The 23690-nt window shown below is 43.0% G+C and overlaps 1 protein-coding gene across 2 annotated transcripts in view; it reads right to left on the bottom strand.

Annotated features, from left to right (window-relative positions):
• Window positions 1–1000: 1000 nt before the first annotated feature.
• ATRX (ATRX chromatin remodeler) overlaps window positions 1001–23690 on the bottom strand; it is a 355842-nt gene continuing 333152 nt past the window's right edge. For both annotated transcript variants that reach the window (XM_075323857.1, XM_075323858.1), the window contains 7 exons: window positions 21134–21311; window positions 20528–20722; window positions 8931–9080; window positions 6342–6476; window positions 5810–5905; window positions 5603–5731; window positions 1001–4014 (listed from right to left, as the gene is read on the bottom strand). In XM_075323857.1, coding sequence (XP_075179972.1) covers window positions 3739–4014; window positions 5603–5731; window positions 5810–5905; window positions 6342–6476; window positions 8931–9080; window positions 20528–20722; window positions 21134–21311 — 1159 coding nt within the window. In that variant the 3' untranslated portion in view covers window positions 1001–3738. The remainder of the gene's footprint in view (window positions 4015–5602; window positions 5732–5809; window positions 5906–6341; window positions 6477–8930; window positions 9081–20527; window positions 20723–21133; window positions 21312–23690) is intronic.

Below are 23690 nucleotides of genomic sequence, written 5' to 3'. Positions count from 1 at the left end.
CACTTCCGTGCGCAGGATTGGATCATACCAGCAAGGCAGTGTGGTGAGCTGGACTGCTTTTCTCTCTTGCACGTTAAAAAAAAAAGGGCTCCATCTTATAATCTGGGTCACAGGAGGCAGGGGCAGTGGTGGAGCAGGGAGGTGCTGCGGGTGTCCTAGATTCTCGCTACGGGCGGCTTGAGGCAGGCAAGATTCAGTATCGGCTGCGGGTGGTGAGGTGAGGCAGTGGCCATCCTTTTGGGTATTCAAAGAAATAGCACCCCGTCGGCTCAATGACACGCCGAGATCTCCTTTGCGCATGTGCCAGATCCGGGCTCCATTTTCCTTAAGGCCACTGCTGTGCTAGAAGTGGCGTGTGCAGTTGAGATCTTGATCCGAGAGCTCCATCTGCGGACGTTCCGACTCCGGGCGCCATTATTTGATGCCCGCACCACCGACCTAATGATGGCCCCTGCCTCACCATCCTCAGCACAGCGACAGCAGCCAAGAGCAGAGCGCCAGCAGCGGCCCCCCCAGCAGAGCGCCAGCAGCGCCCCCCCCCAGCAGAGCGCCAGCAGCGCCCCCCCCCAGCAGAGCGCCAGCAGCGGCCCCCCCAGCAGAGCCTCCTGCGACCCCTCTCCCCCACCTCCCAGTAAGCTACATTCGTTTTATCATTTGCACCCCTCATTTTTCTCCCAAATTTTTGGAAGGAAAAGTGCGTCTAATTATCCGAAAAATATGGAAAGTACTTTTTTTTTATCGATTAGTCCTCCTGCCGCTCCAGTCATTAGGCCAGTTTTCTTAGCTGTAACTATGATGTCTCATACACCCTCCTGCAGCCAGTCACTGGCCTCGTGGTCCGATCAGTGGGAGGACCAGAAATGTCTTAGCTGGGGAGTAAGTCAGCTTTTTTTTTTTTTTTATTTTATTACCATTCCAGGCCATGGGCACATCATTTTTCATATCTCAGAAGCTCCATTTGCACCTCAAATTGTGTGAAAAATCTGATACAACAGTCAAAGCCTGGAAACTGTTTTGGTCACTTTATTAAATGAGATATTAAATATATTTTTTTTTAAAGTTTCAACTACTAAACAGCACTTTCAATGGTGAAAACACATAGGATATCTTCATTTTAAATGCTCGCTCATTAAAAACACAATTTCAGTCCTTCAGTATTTTACAAACAGAGAAAAAAAAAATCTGCGCTGTTGGAATTAATAACTTCTGTAGTACTTATACAGTACTTAATATCGAAATCAAAAGAGCTGGAAAGGAGAAAAAAAAATGCAATTTCAACAGCTGTAGGATTTCAGCAGCCAAAGCTGATCAGATGGACTGAAACTACTATACAACTGAGACATACATGTACAAGATCACAAATACCAACGCTTTACATCCAAAGTAACAGCATCAAAATGTGGAGAATTTAGCAGGCAAAACTGTAATACAAGCAACTCTGTTTTAACTGTGCTTAAAAGGTAACGCAGCTAGTTAAAACGCCAAGAACATAAAAAATGAGCCTTCCACTTCTTTCTAAGGTTGAGAGAAGTCTCTGAATATTGGTTAAAGCTTGATGCTCTACTTAGTACAGACAGTATATGCAACTAAAAGGTCTACTGACAAACTGGTGTGGGTGGTCCGCGATGTGCGTCCTCTTCGCAAAACTTGCTCTGTAACTGCAGGGACGCTGCTGATCTACCAAGATGTAGTTGTGAACTTAAGGTAAAAAGTCGTTACTTCAAAAAAGGCAAAATTAAAAACAAAACGCGTTTTGCATGTAGGTAAAAAAAAAAATAATAAAATACTACAAGACATTTAAAGCAGTTAGAAAGCATGTACATTAATTTTTCTTAAACATCTGAACATTTTACTCGTTTGACAGATTTTGAACTTAATTCCGCTTTGACTTTCACTACTTATATGCAAAACTAATGAAACATTTAAATAACAAAAATATAGAAAGTTTTGTAAAATTGTCTGGTGGTGAGATTATTTTTGGAATCATAGTGGCTACAATTTTGCTTCTCTACTGAACGACTAGAGCCTACATGACAGCTCAATCTAACCCAATGGTTATAGTGTGATTTCTGTGTATACTGTAAGCTAGTTAATAGAACAAGTATTTTTATTTTCCCATGAAAAAGTGTGGGTTACACTTTAACAGCAAATGCTGTCTAAATAGTCTCACTCCTTCCAGTGCAGCCATGGCTCATGAGTCCCATTTCCAATCACTGGTCATGGAAAGCTAACAACTAATGAAGAAATGTACAGAGATCCCACAAAATTTTGGAAGGGCTTCGAGTTAAAGCTTTAATACGAAGCAAAAAAAACGAAAAAAAAAAGTTGCCATTTCCAAACAATGACCTGAAATTAATAGCTTGGTGCCAAAATGACTCGTCCTTGGTGTGAAGAAAAGAAAACAGTTCACCATTAATAAGCAGGAATAGGGACATAAGCAATAAAATCATTCTTCATCTGTGACTTCGGTAGATTACATGGGCCTGTTCTTTTTAGTACAATGGCTTACTTCCTCCAAGCTGTACAGGATGAAACCACGTGATGGTGGGGGTAAGGTGGTTCCCCAACATGTTGCGTAAGTATGTCAAGAAAAGGAGCATGAACCGGGGTCCAAAATTATGTCTTCACTCACCCATATAATCAATGAAAAATCATTTTTGAAAAAGACTTCAGTAGGACATCAATAAATGAATATATATATAATCAATCATGTCTCCCAATTGGTGCAGATTGTCAAAAATAATATTTAAACCTCTATACATTGGAAGGGCCAATCCATAGCCACAATGGTTGTATTTAGTATGGTGGTTTGTGTCTTAAAGGTTACAGAAGCTGAACTGGATACGCACCTTTAATGTGCTTAAGAATACAAGAACTAATTGCTGTGCAAATTCAACAGACTGAGAACAGTAGATAATTCTAACACTTTGTGGCGCAGTACAAGGGCAGAAGAAGAACAAATATGTTTAATGTAAACACCTATTTAGTATAGCACTATGGAAATAAAAGGAAAAAAAACTATATTTACAAAGGCACCGGGATGCTGATACAACCATAAAAACGTATAGCAATGCATGACAGATAACAGGAGCCTTAACATGAACAAAGTGTCTAGATGATTTTGCCATTAGGTAACAAGTCTTTTTAAGCCTTGAAATCTCTAACGTCACATCGGATTATTTAGGGGTATCTGGTGGCCATTCCCTCTACATTGCTAAGCTACATCTGGTACAATGTGGCTATCACCGAATATGTGGTTCAGCAACAACAGTAGTACTGGTAGGTTGTCCATTTTCGGTCTAAAAACAGTAATTTAGAAAAGAGTACATAAGCCGCATTTTACAATACCATAGAAATGTCTCCAGTACAGAGTGCACTGGCCGATAGAGAAAACGATGTCTTGCTATGATGTCTGTGACTGTCGCTAAGCTGAGCACCTGGTGTGGATACAGAAGGCATGTTTTCACTGAAAACAGGCTTCTTCTGCAACCGCTCAGTCAAAAAAAAAAAAAAAAAATTGTTTGTCCCCTGTGGGATTTTTTTCGACAAAAACAGAGAACCAATGAACTGTAAAGCTTAGTAGCGATACAGTTTCGGCATTCAGAAAGGGAACAAATCAAACGCTTTCATATGTAATGTTTTCTACAGTATGTCAAGCCTTAAGATTCCTAGACAAAATGAGGAAAATAAAAAAAAGTCTCATTTAAACAATCCAGTAGAGGTCTTAGTGCAATATCATCACATTTTTTTTGCTTGGGAAGGTCCAGCATTTTTGCCTCTGTTGGGAGTTGGTGCTCTCTGCATTTGGAGGTTCTGCATAGTGGGCTGATACATTCCTCGCAGGTCTATTTGTGGGTAGCTCCCGGTGTTCACAAGAAGGTTTGGAGACTTCTGCAGGATCATACGGTTCAGCACCGCCTGCTGCTGGAAGGCCAGCTGTTGTTGCTGCTGCTGCTGGTTGTACTGCTGCTGTAATCTGCGGCCCATCAGAATTCGCTGGACGCAGCTAATTAGCTGTAGAAAGAAAGAAAGAACAATTAACTCTTATAATGACTGGCTTTGTGTTCCTTGTAAAGGATTTACCCATAGCTGACATTTATAAACCCAAGGAGCCTCCTATCACTTGCTGACACCACTACTAATGATGATGAGAAAGCCCCAATGATTAGACCATTATATATGAGAGTTCATATACCAGCAACAAAACTGCAGAAAACATCTGATGGTGGAGTTCCAAGCAATGTCAATGCCTGACCTACTCTTCCACATTACAGCGCTCTTTGCTCATTGTATGACTAGTAGGCCGGGGCCACACAGGGACTACTGCAATCCTCTAATGACACTCGGCTCACGCTGGCAGCACAGCAGGAGTCGAGTGTCAAGTGAGTGTCACTGCGACTGACGTCCGATCGTGCGATCAGACCACAGCTGCAGGGGGCGGGCCAGCGCTGAAGAGAGGAGGGATTTGTCTCCCTCTCTCCTCCGTTGCCGGCTATTGCCATTCTCGCCCTGCACTCGCGTTTACACCGGTGTACTGCGAGTGCAGTGCAATTTTTCTCTCGCCCCATAGACTTGAATGGGTGCGAGAGAATCTAGGATCGCATTACACTCGCAGCATGCTGCAATTGTTTTCTTGGTCCGATTAGGGCTGAGAAAACAATCGCTCATGGGTTCTGGCACATAGGCTAATTTTGGTCGGAGTGGAATGCGATGCTTTATCGCATTCCACTTGCTCCGATTTTCATGCCGTGTGTCTTAGGCCGTATTCACATATACATCAATATGCACTGGATTGTTATTTGTCAACCCACTGTCCGTATAACTAAGTGAAAAGGTAGTCTAGAAGTTGACATCAATAGACTAAGTTACATTAATGTGGTGTAAGTCAGAGAGATTTCCTTGTACAGAATAACATGGCATTACATATCCAGCAGGAGAGAAGTTTCCACTCTAAAATCAATTAGTAAGGAACACCCCGACAGATGCAAGAAGCATTAAACTTATCCCCATCACTAACAGGCTGGCATCCAGAGGGCATTTCCTACACGCACAGACTCAGTCGCAGGGCCACGCTGTTCTCACATGCAGGCTGGATTTACCTTGCAGCTAAGCAGAGACCAAACCCACATTCGTAACAGTGAGTACATTAAAAGTCACTGAATGGAAAAGGGACAGTGCCATATGCGCAAGTTAACAATTCCAACAAAAGCCAAATGAGACAAAAAATATTAATGGTGGAGCTGAACTTGGAGCAGGAATGCCGTGGAGGTGTCCAGCACCTTGTAGAGGCCAGGACATTCCGGAGCAATGTGTTCCCCAAATAACTTGGAACCGAGTAACTGGAAGGATTTTTTAATTGTGTGAAGCCCGTCACTGGAAATAAGTCCAGGAAACGCTTGCATGAAAATTCAAAGGGATTCCGCAGGAAGGATAAAGTTGTATTTTGTTGGTAAGGCGTCAAAAGCTCACAGAACGAGAGAGTGTGTGAAATGTAACCCTTCAAATACTGAGATGGCCAGCAATTACTGTACACAATTCTAGCTCTAGATCCCACTATATAAATGCTCACAATCCTCCTGAAAGATACAGGTGAAATACTCACCATTTGCTGCTTGGCCAAAACATCAGTGTATATAGCCTCCCTTCTCTTAATCTCCAGCTCTTGGCTTGACTGTCTGCTTAGAGCCAAAGACTGGACCTGGGATTCTGACAAAGTTGGATTTTCCTTCCACTGGGAGAAAAAAAAAATATATGTATTATAAGGGTTCAGAATACTTATAAAGTAATGGCCACAATCAAAGTCACTTACCACTGTAGCAATGATATCATCCACAGGCTGAATCCTCGCGTTTGCTATGCTATTTGTAGCCTCTACCACCTTTTCTCGGCCTTGGTTAATAAGATCCTTAAAAAAAAAAAAGATAAAAAGGTAAATGATAATCAGAACATTGCTTTGCTTAGTAGATGTAACCAGTAAGCTACACTGTGTTCATAGCTGGCTCAGTGGTTAGCACTGTTTTACAGCACTGGGGTCAAATTTCACCAAGGACAACACCTGCAAGGAGTTTGTATGTTCTCCCTTTGTGTGCGTGAGTTTCCTCCGGGTTCTACAGGAGGACACTAGAGACATACTGGTAAGAAGTTTAGATTGTGAGCCCCAATGGGGACAGTGATGAGGTCTGTAAAGCGCTGATATATAAGCAATGCATAATAAATAAGAATTTCATAGGGAGCAACAGCTCAGGGTGAGAAATAATTGTATGTAAACAGAGGGGACTTGTAATGGTATATGTCAGTCTATGGCTCTGAATACATCAGAGCCGTTAGATTACATTACTCACCTCCAGTTGTGCATTAGTTAGTGAAGACAACGCTCCTAGGTTTAGGGGCATATAAGGCGACTGAGCAGCACCGAAATTGATTTGAGAGTAATTGACCCCAGTTGCAGCTGCCATGTTGAAACGACTGGTCAAACCCTTAAACAAAAAGAGGCATAGGCTTTAGATGTCATTTATACATACAGCAGAATTAACATAGCAGTGGTGTAAAAAAGAAAAAAAAAAAGACCCAAAATACACAATTGAGGCATAAAGCATAAATTGCCAGTCAGTCCACACTGCAGACATTCTCCATCTAAATCACTGCCATTTTAATATGCATCTGATCCATGAGACCAAAATAAATGAATGAAACATCATTGGTTAGACCTGGACCGGGCGATTGAATACATCCTACTTTTGTTTATTAAGAAAAGAAAAAAAAATCTGTTTGGAAACACATTGACCATGGCATACACTCAAAGGGGATTTAAATTATTTTTTACAATTACCTTTATTGCCAAAATCAAATCAAAAGTCATTGATAAGGAAATATTTTTAAATCTAAAAATACAGCCTTGTATTTACCATTTAGAGATCTTGTACACTACTTGGACAACCTTTTCTTAAATACCTATATTCCCCAATGTGTACTCTCCTCCCTTACCGATGCCATCCCTGCGGTGTTGTTCCAGGTCTCTCAGGGCTCGTGTGATGTGATTATACCACGAGAGCCCTGCACTAACCAGCGGGTGTTAATGGACTGAGCAAAAGTCCATAGGTGCCGCTGATTAGCTGCAGGGCTCATGGCATAATCACATCACATGAGCCTTGAGATACCTGGAACAACACCGCAGGGATGGCATCGGTAAGGGAGGAGAGTAAACATTGGGGAATATAGGTATTTAAGAAAAGGTTGTCCAAGTAGTGGACAATCCCTTTAACTAAAGCATACATGGGACAACACACTAACTTTAGTCCCCCCTGACATGCACACAGCAGGTGGCACACATTATTCAGGATACACCAGATTTCAAAAGTTGCATTTAAAATGGTGATAAAATCTTCTAGTTGTCTTCTCACTCCAGAAAAGAAATCTGGTGAAAAATCTACATACAGGCTTTTACACTTCTTTGTCAAAGACAGAGGCTAACAAAGGCGTAACCTAGAAACTGAACAACAGCTCAGAGCACAGATAAAGGAGGTACAAATGCACTCAAGACTTTGGCCTTTTAATTACTTGAAATTGTCACAACACAACACTTTTTTTGTGCAGAAAGACAAGGCACTATTAATAACTGTATAACTGTGGACCAGTGTGTAGAAAATATACACTGCTGAAAGCAATAATTCGAGATCTGGCTTCTAGAATTACAGCGATAGCATTCTACAAAGTAACACATGCAACGGCATCTTAGAAATCACAACTTCAGGATAAGCAGGTGTGATTAAACTATTTGCCATATACACTATGTCTATCTGATCCAAAACTAAAGATACCAGGGGTTCTGAGGTTAAAAAAAATCAAAAAAAAAAAAAAAAAAGCACTCACATTGCTGTCAAACCTACCTATGTGATCTAATGCCGGAGATACCAAGGGTGCTGAGGTAAGAAAACCGGGCTCCGACTGCTGACCACTCAGTCTACCTGATCTATTACTAGAGATACCGGGAGTGTCGATGTACTCACAGGCTGCTCGCACTGCCATCCAACCTACCTTATCTAATCAAATACTGGAGATACCAGGGGTGCTGAGGTAAGAAGAGACTGCTCACACTGATGTTCACCCTGTATCTGATCAAATACTGGACATGGTGGGGATACTAAGGTAAAAAATAAGCTGATCACACTGCTGTCCAACCTGCCTCTCTGATCTAAAACTGGAGATAGTGGTAAGAAGAGGCTGCTCACACTGCGGCCCAAACTGTCTTTTTGATCTAATACCTGAGGTAAGAAAAAGCTGCGCACACTCTTGTCCACACTTTTTGATATAACACTGGAGATGGTGAGGATGCTCAGGCAAGAAGAAGCTGCTCACACTTCTGTATACCCAGTCTTTTTACTAATACTGGAGATAACAGGAGTACTGAGTTAAGTAGAGGCTGCTCACATAGTTGTCCACTATGTCTGTCTGATCTAATTACAGGAGATAGTATGGCTGCTGAAAATGGAAGACACAGCTCACATTGCTGTCCCATCATGTCTGATCTAATACTGAAGATATCAGGAGTGCCAAGGTAAGAAGAGTCTACTCACTCTGTCCACCCTGTTAGTCTAAAGTAATAGTGGAGATACCAGGAGTGCTGTGGTAAGAGGTGGCTGCTCACACATCTCCCCTGTCTTTCTACTGTACATGGTCACAGGCACCTATCAGGTTATGTTTCTGTAACTATTGCAATCTTTCAGACATTTTAATTCCATAATGATTACCTTCCTGGATAAAACAATTGAGATTTTTTAATAAACAGAATTTAGGAATTTATTTATAATATTTCCTTTAGGGTTTTTTTTCTATTCCCCCCCCCAAAAAAGTGTGTCTTTTCTTTAGAGGAGTGTATATTCAATTATGAGCCTTATGGTCCTCTACACATTTTGCTCGGCATCTAGCCTCACCTTCTTCTCCGCTTCGTACTCATCCCATGCTGCCTTTCTTTCTTCCTCGGTCAGAGCTTCTTCCTCTTTGTGGTCCAGCAGAGAATCATGTTCATGGTAAGTCACAATCTGCTCCTTCCGGATCTGTAACAACTCTGCAAGAACTGTATCCTGAGGAAAAAAAAGAGACGCTGTGTAAGTTTGTGTCTAATGACAATAATGGTTTAGTTTTACCTCAGCAATAGAGAGCAAAGGAGAGTCTATATCTATGAGACCTGGCTAGAGATACCCAGTTCCATCAAGGTAATAACTCATACTGTACGTGTGCATAACATATATACTGTAGTACTCTCAGTTTAATGTCACAATAGTTGTCCGTTTGTAAAGAATGGATATGTGAAACATTTAAATGAAATGCTACAGTAAACTGCATCAGTATGGGGCATGGCATGCTCTACAGCAGAGCAGGCGTGTGTGCGGAGCTCCGGCAATCCTGAAAACATCCTACAGGACCCTACCAAGATTTAGCGCTCCCTTGCCGGGCTACACACCGGAGGGCATAGTCGCCTCACCTTCCAGGTATGAGTAATTTCTGTCACATGATAGAGGTATGTTCCAAATGCAGCCGATACAATCTAGCATCTACCAAGGACAGGCCGGCAGATGAGGGCGTGAATAGATGGCAAAACCCTACCCACATATTTCCACCCCTGTTGCACCTGTCAATCAAATAGTGCATTGCCAGAACTTTACTTGCACATATTTCTGAAATAAAACCTCCAATCTCAGAACAGCAGCTATGCTTACATTCAGCATCCTAGCGCCAGTATAGCACTGACTTTACTTTACATATGAAAATTCTACTGGTTGGTTCTCTTTAAGGAGTTTGCATTGGGAGATCTGTAGGACACCCCTCAGACACTAAGGAGGGGCATCTCCACTACCAAAAATCCTGACTCCCGTAGAGGACAAACATCGGAGGATGAGTGTGAGGGAGACAGAAAGACTTAAAAGAGGTATTCCCATCTTGAAGATCCTATCCCCATATGTAGTAGGTGTAATAATAATAATAATAATAATAATATTAGCAAATACCTTCAACTAGAAATGTAGTATAGTTTTTTGATTCACTGTCGCTTACCTCATGTTCGGGGCATTGCAGGACCTTAGGTATCCATGGTTATTACCACTTGAAAATAACTGGCTGTGACTATAAGCATGGTCGTAACTATGGACACCTAAGGTCCTGCAATGCCCTGCACATGAGGTAACGACAGTGAATCAGAAGAACTATAATACATTTCTAATTGGAGGTATTTGCTAATATTATTATTATTGGATCTTGGAGATGGGAATACCCCTCTAAACCTGTGTCAGGTCTCAGAACAATTACTGCAGGCTATCTCCATATGTAAACAATCATTGACTGGGAAAAATCAATGAGGTGTGGTCAGATGTAGGCTTACTGCCCGAGGACATGCAGGCCTTAAGAGGGCGTATGATTAAGGACTTTTCTTGCATTCCAACTGTCTGAAATGCGTCAAGCCATGGAACTGATTATGTTTTCTTTGGATTTTTAACTTTTTGAATAAAGTTTCTATATTTTATATATTTTTTCGTTGGATATATATTTTTCTACCCTGGAACTGGTGCGGAGTCCCGTCTTACTCCTTCTATTTGCCTTACGGACCTGCCTGTCTGGTGTACTGCCTGTATCCCATCTGAACGGAGCGAATACATATACGGGTAAGCTGAATTTTTTTCTTTTTTCTTAAGAGGCTGTATGCCTGAAGCTGAATCCATGGTACTGCACCTGAAAGTTGATAAAGTATCCCCTATGGCCGCCAAGCTAACCAAGATGGCAGGATGAGTTAATGCTTGTTACCAAAAAGCAGATAACTTGGAGAACAGACTGAAAGGTACGCCCTAAGCAATTTATGGAAGCCTGGCTGAAATCTAATCTAAATGACGATTTCTCCTCCTTGTTTGCCATACAAAAAGCCCATAAGGTCCCAGCCCCCAAAATGTTGCCCATGCTTAGGTTGGCACAATTACTTTGGCGACACAATAAAAGGATGGTAAATTTTAGGCAAATTATAGCCGAGATACCTCGGTGTGCTGTTGTCCTTTGAACAAATGCCATCTAAATTGAACATATCGAGGTCCCAGTTCTTCAAAAACCTTCAGCTCAGATCAGCACTTCAGTCACAAATACATAACTGGGTAGATTGATATTGGCTTTTCCCTTAATACTGAAATCGCAAGGCCCACAAGGTCTCATCTCCGTTTTATATACATATCTTCTATCAGTAGGTACTAAATCTAGCCCTTTAATTGTGAGGAACAGGTGGAAATTACTGATCCCCATCAGTCAAGATGAGGATTGGTAGGAGATATTGCAGTCTCTTCTCCATGTCTCCCTTCTACAAATAAAATTATCTAATTTTATATTATCCATCAATCCTATTTGACTCCATTAAGATTGTTGGGATGGGAAGACTGCTGATGTCAGAATGTCTGCGGTGTCATACTGAGGAGGATGACTTGAGGCATATGATATGGGCTTGTCCTACCAGTGCATCCTTCTGGCAAGATATAAGGTCCTTACTGTCCTCCTCAATCTCTATTCCCATCCCACGTAACCCATTAATTTGCTTATTTGGGATTCTTGAAGGATCCTGGAATCATCACATCAGAATTTTTCTAAGGAAAATCCTAATCCTTGCTAGGATTGCTAGCATTACGATGGATGGGCAGTTCTCAGTCTTGGATTGTGTTAGTAAAAACAATAATTCCATGAGAGAACAATATATCAAAATAGGGGTTGTATCCAGAAATTCCAAAATTTGGGACTGTTTGAATTCTTCATATCGGACAATTGCCTCAAGAAAATATTTACACTTGTAATGTAGGTACGGGCTGACAAATCTTTAGTGTGTATATAGATCTCTAGGATCTTTTCTATCCTACTTAGTTATTAAGATAAAGAAAGGAGTCTTTAGACATATACATGTTACATCTTTATAGGGAAATAGTGTGAAGTTAAGGTGCGTATATTCTGAATATATTATGTAAGAAATGCTCCATGAATTAAAATAAACAAACATAGCTAACTGCAGCAGAATCTTGTGATAAAATGTACCAACGATCACAACAAAAAATGAGAGGCTGATGGAGAACAAAGAATGAAGGTGCAGAAAAGCAAGCCGCCATATGGCACGGTCTATCTACTATGTGCTTTTCTATATATTCCTTCAGACCAAGGTAAAAACAAATGGTCAGCAACTGGCAGGACTTGTGTGGAAACTTCATGGAAGGAATGTAGATTACTTTCCTGTAGTCAGAATGTGGCTATGTCATGGATTAAGAATCGCTTGCACTTCTAAGGTCCATGTCTGCACTAATAATATATTTTTGCTGTCTTCCAACAAAAAGTAGATGTTTCAGTCTTTCTTGGACCACCCATAAAAACATCCGAGACAAACACTTGGCAACATAAAATGCCAAAATACTTTATAACTACTTCTGGAGTCGTATGATATCCACTGTCCCAGCCCAGAACAATACACGTATCACGCAGGACAAGCTTGTTACAATAGACCCGGACGTTGCCAACTAACTGTCAGTACATTGCGGCCGCTGTAACATTCTGCTGGACGAGAACCAAACACCCTATTGATCACCTTATGGCCGCTCTCGGAATGCCACAAACCAATTCCTACACTTAATGCTTACTCATACAGTTTAGATTGCAAAATCCTGGACCGTAAAGTTTAAGCCATGGTTCATATCAGGTAAAAAGACCTAATATTACACATATATGAAAAAAAACTGTGTAATGTGTGTACATTGTGGTGGTACATTCAGAAGATAACCCCATATGTTCTGTTCCTGCAGTGGATGTATCGGGAGGATCACAGCTGCTTTGGCTTCCTGGCCAGAAAGCTCAGGAAAACAATCTCATGCTGCTCAGTAAGTATAAACCCAAATTATAAGCGAGGGTAATGCTATCAGCTCCTCAGATCTGCATTACACAACACCGGCTTGGCGGGAAGAACCTTTAGGGAAAAAAAATATATAAAGCTAATATTTCAAAGCTGCATTTTTATTACATTTCTTGGATTGGTGATAAGCTGCCAACTTACAATTATAAAACCTGTCATATATAATCTGCCAGCACTAGGGAAGGGAGCCAGACTTGGCACGCTCACTTTTAACCCCTTCGTTCCCTTAATGGCCATAATTGTACTTTAGAGACCAATATTTTGGCTGCTATTCAACGATTCTTCATATCCCTTATTTACAGTAATCATTTAAAAAGGACCCAACAAACTAAAGTAAGGGAAAAAATGTGCATCAATGTGATGTTCTTAGAATTGGCAGCCATTACACAGGGTAAAATATCAATGCGTCATGTACGTCCAGATTATTAGGCGACAACCATTATAAATCATGGTGACAAAAAGAAATGTTCAGCTGTGACTTCTCTATAGTAGTAGCCAGGCAATGGGTTATATAGACTTGCTCCAAGGCTAAACCCTCCCAAACGCATTAGTCTAATGCCGGACGCAGTCACTGGTACCAACAGGTCCATCCAACAGTCTGGTGTGTATGGGGGTCGCTGGCCGACTGACTGTAGGGGAGGTGTTGATCGGGCATATCTGATTTTGGACTGCTGACCACTATGTTCTCCCAGAGATGAGTGGCCAGCAAAGATGCCTGTCTATGGCTTTCTCACAGAGAACATGAGAGCGCTCAGCTGACAGCCATCTAATGTGTACGGGGGCTTTAAGCTACACGGCTCACACGATATTACACATTGTGCTCACACATATTAGCATTGTGTCATCCTGCTATACAATACATAAGCTGTCTACATTACGGTTGAATCAAGAGTTGAAATACAATAGGATGCATTAAAGCTAAATTCCAGATGTAACCACCAGTATATGGCCTTGTAGCAAGGGGTGTTTAAGGTTATGACACTACAGAATTTCTGCACCAAATCTGCACCTTCTTTAATTGCATTTTTTTGCTTGTATTTGTGTGTGCATTTTTTGTTACATACATTTTTCATGCATGTGTTTTTGAATCTCAAATTATCAATAAAGTTGGTTAAAAGAGAACAGAGCAAACAGGAAGTTGCCAAAAGCAAAGCGTTCAACAGATAAAGTAAACCATGATTACAGATTATAGGCATTATTACAACCTTCAGCATCTTACAAGAAACACTAACCCACCCAAGTCCCAATACAGGCAAAGTTGTTTGCCAGTTTATTAGAAAGCAAAGTTCCCAGGTGCGGCATTGTCCAGTGGCTCCCACCACATTCCTCGATTAACCAGATAAAAGGCTATGGAGCCAAAGAATGAGGCTCCATAGACTTGTATTAGCAGCCATTCCCAGCTCACATTGCAGTCAGAGAGACCGGGCGCCTCTCATGAGGGTTACGTCAGGAACATCACCGCTCAGCAGAGTGATAAGCAGTAATGTTCCTGACGATATCGCTCAAAAGAAGGGCCTAGTCTCATGGAGTGCAACAAGAGCTGGGAGTGGCTGCTAATACAAGTCTATGGAGCCTCGTTCTAATGCTTCTAGTTAATCGAGGAACGTGGTGGGTGAACCGCTGGACCACGTCGGACCTGGGAACTTTGTTTTCTGATACACTGGTGAATGAGGGACAGTCTCTTTTTATGTCTTTCAGGTTTACATTTGTGGAGTACATCAGAAAACCTGGACTATGGCAGATGTGCATTGATTTGAATTTTTGTTATAAAATGATGAATCCGGGAGAGTGTGGGGCAGTGTTTATATATTTTTGTTAGAAAAAAAAAAAAAAATATATTATATATATTATATATATAAAATTTATTTTTTTTTCATGTGTTTATTTAAATTCTTTTTACTGACTGGGTTAGTAATGGCGGTGTCTGTTCAACACCTCTCCTTTACTAATATCAACACCTCTCCTTTACTAATACCAGGGCTTGAAGCCGACTGTCATAACATGGCTGACATCAACCCCAACTATCATTACCTCGTTTGCCATTGCACCAGGGCAGTCGGAAAGTGCTGAGCTGAGGCGCCAGAATATAATGTGATGTGCCACTTCTGGGGCAACTGTGGGCTGCTATTTTTAGGCTGGGAAAAACCCAATAACCGTGGACCTTTCCAGCTCGATGATATCAGCTTGTAGCTGTCTGCTTTACCTTTGCTGGTTATAAAAAAAAAATAAATAAATAGGTGACCCAGTGTATTTTTTTTTCCATTATTTATTAGGTTAAACAGCCTTTAGTGCCACACTAAAGGCACTGAAAGATGCAAGTGTATAATATGTAGGGGGTTGGGAAATTAAATATCTAAAGGATATCTATCTATTCTATCTAAGATTTTTCTATCCTCTATCTAGCTATATCTTTATATTTTTTTGCATCTGTATATATGTGCATATTGGAATGTTGAACTTGTTGCTTTAAACAACTTCCTATTTTCTCTGCTGCCTGTGTTTTACCCAACTTTATTGATACCCAATATATTTTGTATAAACACATTTTTTTTGAGAACTTACATTGCATAAACGCACTAAAACCGCACGAGTTTTTGTTTTTACCTGCTGATATTACATCTTTAATGCAAGTCTATGGGGAAATGTTGCAGTGAAAACTCGGCATACCCATAAGAGAATGCTGTGGCTTGGAAAAACACAACACGGGTGAGGTTACCCAGCGTAAAAAAAGCACAGTGGACAAAAGATTTCTATTAATCCTATCCACGTTTGCTTGTACTGTAAAAGACTGTCTTATTTACGTAGCAAACAAACCACAGTGTCAAAAACACAAGTAAGGCCAGGGCCACACGGGGGACCAATGCGATTCTCGCATGACACTCGGCTCATGCTGGCAGCACAGTGTCACTGCGACTGAGGTCCGATCATGTGGGGGGCAAGTCGGCACTGAGGAGGGGTGGGCCAGCTCTGCAGAGGGGCGGGCCGGCACTGCGGAGGGGAGGGAGGGATTTATCTCCCTCTCTCCTCCGTATCCGGCTATTGCCATTCTCTCCCTGCACTCGCAAACACTGGTGTACCGCGAGTGCAGTGCGATTTTTCTCTTGCCCCATAGACTTGAATGGGTGTGAGTGAAAAAAGGACCGCCTTACAATCACAGCATGCTGCGATTGTTTTCTCGCTCCGATTACGGCTGAGAAAATAATCTAACATTGGAGCTGGCACAGGCTAATATTGGTCCGAGTGGAATGTGATGTTTTATCGCATTCCACACGCATTGATTTTCATGCCGTGTGTTTTAGGCCTAACTCATCATGAGGACATTTTGTTTGTTGGCTGGAGGTACGCTTCATAAATTGTGGTAGTCAACTAGTGTTCGCAAACTCACACCATCCATGTATATTACGAAATGTTTGCTATCATATAACACATGTCCGATTTCATCACCATTACATTCTCCAGACGTGTGACAGATCAGTCAGGTTTACTAGTTGTAGGAAAAGAATACCATGCTATTAAGAGGCGGCAGGTAGCCAGGATGGAGTACTAAGCAGCCATTGCTATGGGGTGTATGATACAGTCAAAAATATCAGTAATTTTTATGAAGGGGACCAAACATCTGAAATCATGATTCTTTTCCTCTTCAGGGATAGTTAGCATTTTAACCTGAATATCGTCTCTTTAGCGTGTGAGTCATGGAAAGCTGTAATTATAATGGTTAGGATATTTACATTAGTATGAGACATAAGGTACAGTACATTCTTTTAAGCGATATGATGGCTAGGAAATGCATGACCTCAGGCAAATAATTGCCAGTCACTACAAAAAACTGAGCAGCAATTTCAATGTATCCCAGCTAGCATACATTTGCTCCAACTGCTCAAGAGTATATCAAAAACAAAGTCCAGGTGCAAAACATGAAATAAAAGAAAACAAAGTATCAAAGGCGAGGATGAGAGTAACACATTGCAGTGAAATTATATGATGAAAGCTCGAAAATGTAACACACTTGTCACAACGAAACCCGCATGGAAGGGAAAATTATACCTTTTATCACCCAGCAAAAATCTCAACAGGTACAAAAAATTTTTTTTTTTCCATGCTTAGTTACATGACAAATTCTGTTTTTTTTTTCTTCATAAATCTTGCAATACTGCTCATGCAGACTGACTGCGCCATAATATACGCATTCAATAAAAGTCCCCGTGGGTGGTGCTGGGACAGTACGTGAGTACACTAAAGAGAAAACGCACAAAAAACAGGATACTACCAGCATGCAATACCGTAGTTATTCGTTTTCACGAAACAAGGGAACATTGTACACATCAGATCTCCATAAAGAGATAATGCTGTATTACATAGAGGTTTACAATGATTTGGGGCAGGCGACCCCCATGATGAAAGCTCAGCCCTGAGGAATGCAGAGGGGCTGCTCAAACAGCGCAGTTCCCAATGCACGTTTAATGTAGCAACATCGAGCTGCCCCTAAAACTGTCAACAGCTGCAAGGTCATTGTTGGTGGTCTGTGCCCGAACGGATTCATTCATATATCAGGAACTGGAGGAAGAGTTCAGCAGCATTACCAGCTAAGAGGTTAAAATAGCCTATTGTTTACCTGGCTAAACCTTATCCTGCCAGCCTAAATCTGATCTCCAAGGTAAGGCATCCCATCAATCTCTCTGTGAAAAGGGACGTGTTTCTATTCTGAGGTTACAGCCATTATTCCTCTGTGCAAGTCATCTAATATGCAAGTCAAGCTTCAGTTCACACTAGGTTCTCTGGCATTCTTTGTCTGTGGGAAAGATCTATGTTGGATAAGTGTGTGCTTGGAGGAAGGGGAGGAGGGTAATGGCGCAGGGTAGCGGGTTACCTTTCAAAGAACCTCTGAAGTGAAAAGGAAAGAATTACTCTTGGAATATGCTCAGCAGACGTCTAGTAGCCCGCACTACTCCTGCAGTAGGCTGTTTTTCTCCAGGTTTTCATATCCTTTTTTGGCTGGACACACATAAAAGCACTTGATATTTATTTTAATGCAGAAGTCCCTAAAAGTCACGTCTGGAGGAGACCTGCTCATGCTGTTCTAATAAAAGTTCCCAAAACCAGGCCAACACACTGCAAGATCTTCTGCTCTGAATCAGGGGTGAAGGAGCTGCAGAGGTCACAACATCACTGCCCATCCCTGTACTCTGGGAATGCGCCAACAAGTCCACTGACATCATGTCTTTTATGTGGACAGCCCGGCAGTGCCAATGTACACAGGACTGTGCTCAGCAAAACATTACACCATTTATAGTAGAGATTGTGATCGCTTTCCAGACTTGTGATATAAAAATAGTAGGACTGCAATAGTAAGAATGCTACATTATGCTAAAAGATGAGAAACGTCAAAAATTTCAAGCTAAAAATGACAACATTGGCTCCGCTCACGTGGGGCCGCGCATCAGACTGACCTCTACCTCAGCTACGGTATGTAATACGGTTCACAGCAACAGATAGGACTGGATCCTCACATATGGAGGATCAGTAACACCCAACTGCACTAGTGCCATATGAAAGGGGACCTGGTTCCATCATGAACCCCAACACAGTCCGCCATTACTGGAAGGCAAAATGGAGAAATATTGTGCAGTGGCCGGGCACGTGCACAATTCCCTACATACTAATCTAACAGAGGTATGAAAATAGCCAAGCAGGTGGAACATACTCATCCCCCTCTCCCGTGTATAGTGGCTGCAGACAGGATAAAGCAGCAGCTGATGCAGACAGGAGAGGGAGAACATGCACAATGTCAGTGCATGCGCCTCTTCTCTCTCTCCTGTGTATAGTGGCTGCAGACAGGATAAAGCAGCAGCTGATGCAGACAGGAGAGGGAGAACATGCACAATGTCAGTGCATGCGCCTCTTCTCTCTCTCCTGTGTATAGTGGCTGCAGACAGGATAAAGCAGCAGCTGATGCAGACAGGAGAGGAAGAACGTGCACAATGTCAGTGCATGCGCCTCTTCTCTCTCCTGTGTATAGTGGCTGCAGACAGGATAAAGCAGCAGCTGATGCAGACAGGAGAGGAAGAACATGCACAATGTCAGTGCATGCGCCTCTTCTCTCTCTCCTGTGTATAGTGGCTGCAGACAGGATAAAGCAGCAGCTGATGCAGACAGGAGAGGAAGAACGTGCACAATGTCAGTGCATGCGCCTCTTCTCTCTCCTGTGTATAGTGGCTGCAGACAGGATAAAGCAGCAGCTGATGCAGACAGGAGAGGAAGAACGTGCACAATGTCAGTGCATGCGCCTCTTCTCTCTCTCCTGTGTATAGAGGCTGCAGACAGGATAAAGCAGCAGCTGATGCAGACAGGAGAGGGAGAACGTGCACAATGTCAGTGCATGCGCCTCTTCTCTCTCTCCTGTGTATAGTGGCTGCAGACAGGATAAAGCAGCAGCTGATGCAGACAGGAGAGGAAGAACGTGCACAATGTCAGTGCATGCGCCTCTTCTCTCTCTCCTGTGTATAGTGGCTGCAGACAGGATAAAGCAGCAGCTGATGCAGACAGGAGAGGAAGAACGTGCACAACGTCAGTGCATGCGCCTCTTCTCTCTCTCCTGTGTATAGTGGCTGCAGACAGGATAAAGCAGCAGCTGATGCAGACAGGAGAGGAAGAACGTGCACAATGTCAGTGCATGCGCCTCTTCTCTCTCTCCTGTGTATAGTGGTTACTATACAAAGAGGAAGGTGACTGTGGGCCTACATTGACAAGCGGGAAACGAGTGTGTGTACACTGTCAGTATGTGCGTGTTCTCATCCTTCTCCTGTCATCATCACCCCCAGCTGCTTTGTAATTGTATGTCTAGCGAGTGCTTGCAATTCACAGAAGACGTGGATGAGAACTCTGACCGTGCACACACTGACACCGTATGCAGGCGCTCCACTGCTCCAGTGTCTGTATGTACAGGGCTGGGAACTTACATCAGGCTCCAAAGGGAGCGCCGCCAATCACCATGGGGAAGAGCCAAAGTAATGTAACTGAGGGTGGAGAGATTCACCAAGTCCTTGGCCACGCCAAAGGGGCACTGTATCCTTCATTTACATACGCAATTAAACTTTTTCTATACAACACACTTAAGTCCTCTCTATAAAGGTTTAAATCGTTCAATTTCAGCTTTGGAGGGAAAAAGCAAAAAAAAACAAACAGCAGAACTATTAAAGGGAATGTAACAGAGATATGTGACTGTTCCACATGTGTGGAGGGTCTCCTGCTCCCTGGATGGCAGATCCTGCAGCTAGCAAATTCATCATAACTTGTGCAAAAAAAAAAAGAAAAAAAAAGTAAATTATAACATATGTACGAGTACTCCAATCCCTGGCACGCGGCTGCATGCCTGAATGATTTTGGCGTATCTTACTCCAGTACACAGTTTATCACGGCTGGTGAACAGAACGCCACTCTATGAATCAGGTCTATGACCATACACCACAAGCGGGAGTACAAACTACAGCCTAAAGCTAGATCTTCTTAAATGTCCACCGGATGGAGATGTGCTGACAAATGGTTTCCTAGTTGTACAACTGTACAGTAGTAATGATCATAGCATGGCCTCTAAACCATAAAGATTGATCCGCTCACCTTTGGCAGCTTTGGGATCTCTCTCTTCTTCTTCTTCTCAGAGTTAGGATCATCTATGAGATCTGGCTCAAAACTGTAAAGCTCTGTGAGCTCATTCATGGTAAAGTGACGTTCTATCTGCTGCTGGTCGATTACTCTATAGGAGAGCGACTGTTTGGTGACCTGTCGGTCATAGATTTTTTCTTCCATGGTACCCTGAAAACAAGAAACAAGTAATTGTGCTTTAAGAACCAAACTGGATATTCACCACAAACACTTAAATGGCTACGTAATGTTTACACAGCACACACACAAGACATACAAGTTATGCTATTTGTCTACCAATATTTTAGGCACCATCCAGATGTAAATTGGAACTTTTTCAGATTCACCACTGCTTAGTTGACATTTTTTATAACATTTATCTCACATGCTCCTATGTATGGGAGTCAAGGCAGAGAGCTGCGTGCTAAACATTCAGCTGACAGCCATGTAAATTGTATGGGTGGCTTACGTTTGACTTCTCACACACTAAAAAGTGCTTCTAATAATTGTACTTATTCAACAATGACAGGTTTACAATAAGATGTAATATAACAAGAAACATTAGTAAAGTTAAAAACAAACCTGTGCCAAAAACCTGTACACAAAGACAGCTTTGTTCTGGCCAAATCGGTATACCCTGAAGATACTCTGTACATCATACGACGGATTCCATGAAGCATCAAAGATGATCACACGATTAGCAGCTACGAGGTTGATGCCGAGGGATCCCGCTTTCGTAGAGATCAGGAACAAACGACCCCTAGTAAAAGAATACATGAAAAACACGGGATTAGGTGTATAAGAAAGCAGCCATATTCACTGCACGGAGGGAATTGGTGGCAGTGGAGCGGGGTCACAGGAGGCAGGGTCACCACTGCAAGAGTGGAGCGATGCTGGGGGCCCTGGGCTTGGGTGGAGGGGATGTCCCGATGGTGCAAAGCAAGGGAAGCAGGTGCAGGGTATGTAATTTTTATTGCTCTACCTTCTCTGGTTTTCCTGCTGTAAGCCCCGGTAAATTCAGTGTTGCGTGCTGACTAGTCAAGCAGATACTAATCCAAAATGAAATTCACTGCTTCCCACGCCCATAATCCTGCCCACATCTCAATGCCGGCATCAGTGATAGTAAATGGCTGGAGATTTTTACTGATCACTTATGCTGATGCAGACAGGTGGGTGGGATTATGGGTGTGGGAAGCCGTGAATATTCATTTAGGATGAACATCTGCTTGACTAGTTGGCAGCAAACACTGAATTTACCAGAGCTTACAGCAAGAAAATCAGAGAAGGTAGAGCAATAAAGAAGGGAATTTTGTTACTTACCGTAAATTCCTTTTCTTCTAGCTCCTATTGGGAGACCCAGACGATTGGGTGTATAGCACTGCCTCCGGAGGCCACACAAAGCATTACACTAAAAAGTGTAAGGCCCCTCCCCTTCTGGCTATACACCCCCAGTGGGATCACTGGCTTACCAGTTTTAGTGCAAAAGCAAGAAGGAGGAAAGCCAATAACTGGTTTAAACAAATTCACTCCGAAGTAACGTCGGAGAACTGAAAACCGTTCAACATGAACAACATGTGTACCCGAAAAACAACCAAAAATCCCGAAGGACAACAGGGCGGGTGCTGGGTCTCCCAATAGGAGCTAGAAGAAAAGGAATTTACGGTAAGTAACAAAATTCCCTTCTTCTTCGGCGCTCCATTGGGAGACCCAGACGATTGGGACGTCCAAAAGCTGTCCCTGGGTGGGTAAAGAAATACCTCATGTTAGAGCTGCAAAGACAGCCCTCCCCTACGGGGAGGCAACTGCCGCCTGCAGGACCCTTCTACCTAGGCTGGCGTCCGCCGAAGCATAGGTATGCACCTGATAATGTTTGGTGAAAGTGTGCAGACTCGACCAGGTAGCTGCCTGGCACACCTGCTGAGCCGTAGCCTGGTGCCGTAATGCCTAGGGCGCACCCACGGCTCTGGTAGAATGGGCTTACAGCCCTGATGGAACCGGAAGCCCAGCAGAACAGTAGGCTTCAAGAATTGGTTCCTTGATCCATCGAGCCAGGGTGGATTTGGAAGCCTGCGACTCTTTACGCTGATTAGCGACAAGCACAGAGTGCATCCGAGCGGCGCAGAGGCGCCGTGCGGGAAATGTAGATTCTGAGTGCTCCCACCAGATCCAACAAATGCAAATCCATTTCATATCGATGAAATGGATGAGGCAAAAGGAAGGTAAGGAGATATCCTGATTGAGATGAAAAGGGGGATACCACCGTAGGGAGAACTCCGGAATCGGGCGCAGCACTGCCTTGCCTTGGTGAAACACCAGGAAGGAAGCTTTTGGATGACAGCGCTGCTAGCTCGGACACTCTCCTAAGAGACGTGACTGCTACCAGAAAGGCCTCTTTCTGGGAAAGTCGAGAGAGTGAAACATCTCTCAGAGGCTCGAAGGGCGGCTTCTGGAGAGCAATTAGTACCCTGTTCAGATCCCATGGGTCCAACGGCCGTTTGTACAGAGGGACAATGTGACAAACCTCCTGCAGGAACGTGTGTACCTGAGGAAGTGGTGCAAGGCGCTTCTGAAGCATACAGATAGCGCTGAGACTTGTCCTTTAAGGGAGCCTAGTGACAACCTTTTTCCAAACCAGATTGCAGGAAGGAAGGAAAAATAGGGAATGCAAATGGGCAGGGAGACACTCCCTGAGCAGAGCACTAAGAGAAGAATATCCTCCACATCCTGTGGTAGATCTTGGCAGACGTCGGTTTTCTAGTCTGTCTCATGGTGGCAATGACGTCCTGAGATAATCCTGAAGACGCTAGGATTCAGGACTCAAAGGCCATACCGTCAGGTTCAGGGCCGTAGAATTCAGATGGAAAAAACGGCCCTTGGGACAGTAAGTCCGGCCGGGCTGGTAGTGCCCACGGTTGGTAGACCGTGAGATGCCACAGATCCGGGGACTACGACCTCCTCGGCCAGTCTGTGGCGATGAGGATGGCGCGGCGGCCAACGGACCTGATGTTGCGTAGCCCTCTGGGCAGCAGTGTCAGAGGGGGAAACACATAGGTAGCTGGAACTGCGACCAAACCTGAACTAAGGCGTCTGCCGCCAGAGCTCTTTGATCTTGATACCGCGCCATGAAAATCGGAACCTT

Source organism: Anomaloglossus baeobatrachus, chromosome 9 (genome assembly GCF_048569485.1).
Source record: "Anomaloglossus baeobatrachus isolate aAnoBae1 chromosome 9, aAnoBae1.hap1, whole genome shotgun sequence".
NCBI lineage: Eukaryota > Metazoa > Chordata > Amphibia > Anura > Aromobatidae > Anomaloglossus > Anomaloglossus baeobatrachus.
This window is presented reverse-complemented; position numbering and strand designations above follow the sequence as displayed.